We start from the raw sequence: 4375 nt of genomic DNA, 5'->3' as shown, positions 1-4375 counted from the left end.
GAGAGAGAGAGAGGGAGAGAGAGAGTATACACTGAGTTCATTCCTTTGAGGGTTAACAAACAACACTAATCTGAAATCGTGATCTGACCTTCCTTCTCGATGTAAGCCAGCGCGCAGAGAAACTCCTCGAACTCCACCCGGTCGGCGTCCTTACTGAGGATGTGCAGTACCTGGTAAACCTCCTGCCTGGTCACACCTGCGTCCAGGGGCTGAACGGGACATAAGAGCGCTAGCTGTTAACACGGAATTCGTCTGTGTAGGCACGAATACGGCACAACTCACATACACAAGGGACACATGGACACTGTACAAGTGTTAGCATGGCCAGCCATCCCGGGCAAGGTCGGACATCCAATACTCTCTGTCTGTGTCTGTATCGGTATCGGTATAGCCAGTATAACCGCCCTTCGGCGTAACATACCAACTGAGGCACGCGGCGCGGCGGCAGCGAACGTCCTGTTACACCCGATCTTTGCACCTCAATTCGTTTGTTGGTTGATAACTCTGATATTTGAGGGCATGACGGTTTCTTGTTCTTTTCTGTACATTATGCATAGTCTGGACATTTTTCGTCTGTCTCCCAGTGACACCCACTGTAGGTCAATTGCACTAACGATATTCAGTTTTGTAATTGAAGTTCACTTATATCTGATTTAAGTTTGATACTATGGCAAGGCCCACTGAGTAATACCTTCAGTGTGTTGTACAGCTGGTCGGCGTCCAGGTTGGCTGGAGGGACTGTAACCAGCAGATGTAGGATCTCCTTCGCTGCTGTCATCTGCGTGTCTGTCAGTTCCAAGTACCACTCATAGTCCGATCGAAGGCTGACGAAGCTGCCGGCGATCGAACTAGTGCCACTCTCGCGTCGGTGCCCGGCCGCTATATAGAGTGTGTGCAGGGGGTGGGTGTATTGTCACAGTGGGATCAACCGATGCATATATAAGTGACAGATTTCCCCTTGTTGAGACAGCACAAACGTCAAATCCAAAAAAAGTGAATTATGTGAAAAATACTGAAAGAAGTAAACAGAAAGGCACTCACACTTCCGCCTGCCCTGACTGAGATGTGCGAAGTACTCGTCATCACACAGAGAACCCCGGGAGGAGGATGGTGTGCCCGTGTGGCGCCTGGGACCGTGTCCGTAGTGCGTGTGTGTCGGGGACAGGCGGGCTGACCGGCGCTAGAACGGAAGGAGATAAAACACTGGCTTCACTCGGCATATATACTCTAGAACATACACATTAAACCTGTCTGCTGCATAATTGATATGAGTGCTGTGAAGTTTGAGTCTAGAAGTGATGACGGAGGTTTTCATATCTGGGAATAAATTACCACTAGGATAACAGGGCTGGTGGTCAATCATTGTCCTTGGAACTCGATTTGTTAAAAAAAATGAAACTTAAATCAAAATCTATGAACGTCACCTGAAGTCCTTTTCAAAATCCTCAAATCTTGGATCTTGATTTTTTTTAAAAGAAACAAGTAAAATCTGAGATTTTATACCTCCGGGCTTTTTATTGTATATTTTTCCATGTTGTTAAATGTTCTGTATAGTTGATGGTGTTGAATTTTATGTGTTAGATTTAGCGTTCCTGGTTGTGTTTACAGGACTGGTCAACATTTTCATCTGCAGCCCATGTACCCACGGTAAAAATGCATGTCGAGAACGTCTGAGACAGTATACCACGGTATTTGTAAGTTAAGAAGTCGTACTGTACGCCGAAAACATCCAAGATTGCGCAAGAGGGCGTTGACCCCTGACCCATTGGCCCACCCGGCAGCCAGCCCAGCGCCGCGCGCGACCAGATTTTTACGCCCCAAAACACATATACAATAAAAACAAAAAAACCTGCACCATCTACAGCCCATTAGAAGAACATACACCGAGTCCAGTCTACCCCAACGCGAGATACAACTGCGATAATATTTCAAAATACATATCGGAAGCAGACACCCCTCTGTTTGACCCCTTTTAAATGGTAAGACCCAAAACTGAAACCTCCCCATTCCTTAACTACATGGTAAATTACATTTTCAGCATGGCGGGGGTGTCCGGAGCACTTAAAAACCTTTTATTTCGACGCCCATAAACACATATACAATTAAACAAAAACGTTCTGCATCATCTGCAGCCCAATAGCAATACGTACACCGAACAACAGACCAATCCGTCCAGCCGATCGCGAGAAACAGCTGCTGACAGAAATGTTTCGAACAATAGTAAAACCTCCTCGCGGAAGGATGTCTCCTTCCCCGGAGGTAATGACACCGTCATTAATGTATACTCGTAATACATCCAAAATTGTTGTCTGGTTAGCACAGTTGTTGTACACATGTAATATTTGTCCTTACCCTTTGTGCGAGATAATCCGGTAACGGTATATCCAAGTCGCACCCGGAGTCGTGGTCAAAGTTGTGTTCTTCCTTCCTGAGGATACTCCGCGGCGCCCGGAAAGCGCTGCTGCTGCTGCTGTTCACGTTGCTGACGCCGCTGTTGCTGCTGTTACTGTGTTGCTCGTGCTGACCTGGCGCAGCTCCCTGTGACGCGGCTGTCACGCTGAACTCCGTCCGGTCCGTCCGGCCGAAGTGGACGTGGTGGGCGCCGTGATCAGGATGTTCCCCGCTCTCCGCCATCTCTACTGCCGAGGGCTGGTCTGAGGGGCGTGGATCAACTTTCGAGGGGGACATGTCTATTTCCACACGCTAGAACAACGCTATTAGAGATAAAGCCACCTTTAAACTGTCACACAGGCAAGCCTACGTGATGGGCAGGACTATGCTCCAATATATACCTGCTGCGGCGCTCTCTGATTAGAACCGCCAATCTCGGCCGCTGGCTCGTCGTGAAGTAAATAAACATCATGAAACAACAATGCGACGTTCTGGGCAGAGCGCACTGGTTCTAGAACACATGGTAACGTTACACGGTACATCCTCGTGGGTCGGTGAAAGGTCAATTTACGGTCAGAACAACATTCGTACGTAATGCATCGACAAGGACATTGTATTGATAACAGTCACCATCTTTCATTGTGTCATTGTTGTCTGGTCATTAAAGTTATAGCCAAGGACGTTAACGTTAACGGGGGTGCCCTAATTCCGACCCATCCCTAATACCGAACTAGTTTGAAAAATCCTTGTTGTGGCGTTATGCATGGGAGCACGTGCCTAAAAATAACCACAAGAATAGACAATGTTTTTGTGTTGATATCGGTAATCTCACAAGTTTGTTTTAGTTCGTACACTCCGACAACAGACGAGTAAAAAATCTGTGTGAATTCGACGCTTGTTCGGGGGTTGACGAGCGTGTCAAAAATGCAGGTTTTACTTGTCAAACAGCCACTTTGGAGCAAGTCGCGTAATCGTAAAAAGAGGACTTGTTTGGGACAGAAAACAGTTGTAGATTGTTTTAGTCATAATATATATATTTATGTATTATAATTTCTAAACTCTCTTCTCCGGATCGACCTGTGTTAAACACTAGGTCGGAATTAGGGCACCCCTGTTGCGATAGAACGTTCCACCGGCAAAATGACCAAAAACCTGGCGTTTCGCGAACCATTACGCTTGGGTGCAAGGCGCTACACTGAAGTGAAATACGCAGCTGTGTAGCTTTAATTGTTGCGATCTTTATCTGTCAATATTATATCTCATGTTGCGCGGATTTTTGGTCAGATTAACTATTACCAAAGGTCTGTGCGTATGCATGGAACATAGGTCGGAATTAGGGCACCCCCCGTTACATATACATGTATATTGATAATCAGGTGGAAAATAGGCCAAAGAAATTACAAAAGGTTGCTAAAGATATTTTATAGGGGTTTTGGGGTTTCTAAAGATATTCCACATTCAAATATTCCATGTTTATGTTTTATTTTACTTTCCGCCTTTTTTTTGTTCCAATGGCAATGCATGATATGTCGCCTGACACCTGTTCTTTCCAGGACTACACATGCGCAGACTGGCCGCCTTACACTTCCGGTCAAAACAGGGTTACTTCCGGTTTGTGATGATTTCTCAGCTGTCGCACGTGTTGCAGACCGCGCGCTTCTATGACGATTTTCCCCAAGTTGTAGTATAATCAGGACGACCATGTTGTCCCTTATTGTGCACGTGAGGTCCCTGAAGTACATGGTGCCCTGTGCCATGATGCTGCTGCCTGCCACGCCGTATTTCCTGACGTCGGCGGCGCTGAAGCTGCTGTCTGCGGCCCTCCCCCGCCGCTGGTACCGCTGGGGTGACGACTTCATGTACACCGTCTACCAGAGCATGGTGCTCTTCTTCTTCGAGCACTGCACAGGAGTGGAGGTAACCGGGCCTTCTGTTGGTTCACAACATAAATTTGTCGTTTATAATGTTCACAGTACCATAACCC

At 46.9% G+C, this 4375-nt stretch overlaps 1 protein-coding gene across 1 annotated transcript in view; it reads left to right on the top strand.

Annotated features, from left to right (window-relative positions):
- The first annotated feature begins 4009 nt into the window (after positions 1-4009).
- Positions 4010-4375, top strand: part of LOC109469777 (1-acyl-sn-glycerol-3-phosphate acyltransferase epsilon-like) — a 6022-nt gene continuing 5656 nt past the window's right edge. The window contains exon 1 of the mRNA XM_019768415.1: positions 4010-4308. Within this exon, the coding sequence (XP_019623974.1) occupies positions 4093-4308 (216 nt within the window). The 5' untranslated portion in view covers positions 4010-4092. The remainder of the gene's footprint in view (positions 4309-4375) is intronic.

Source organism: Branchiostoma belcheri, unplaced genomic scaffold (genome assembly GCF_001625305.1).
Source record: "Branchiostoma belcheri isolate BF01 breed outbred unplaced genomic scaffold, Haploidv18h27 scaffold21, whole genome shotgun sequence".
Lineage (NCBI taxonomy): Eukaryota > Metazoa > Chordata > Leptocardii > Amphioxiformes > Branchiostomatidae > Branchiostoma > Branchiostoma belcheri.
This window is presented reverse-complemented; position numbering and strand designations above follow the sequence as displayed.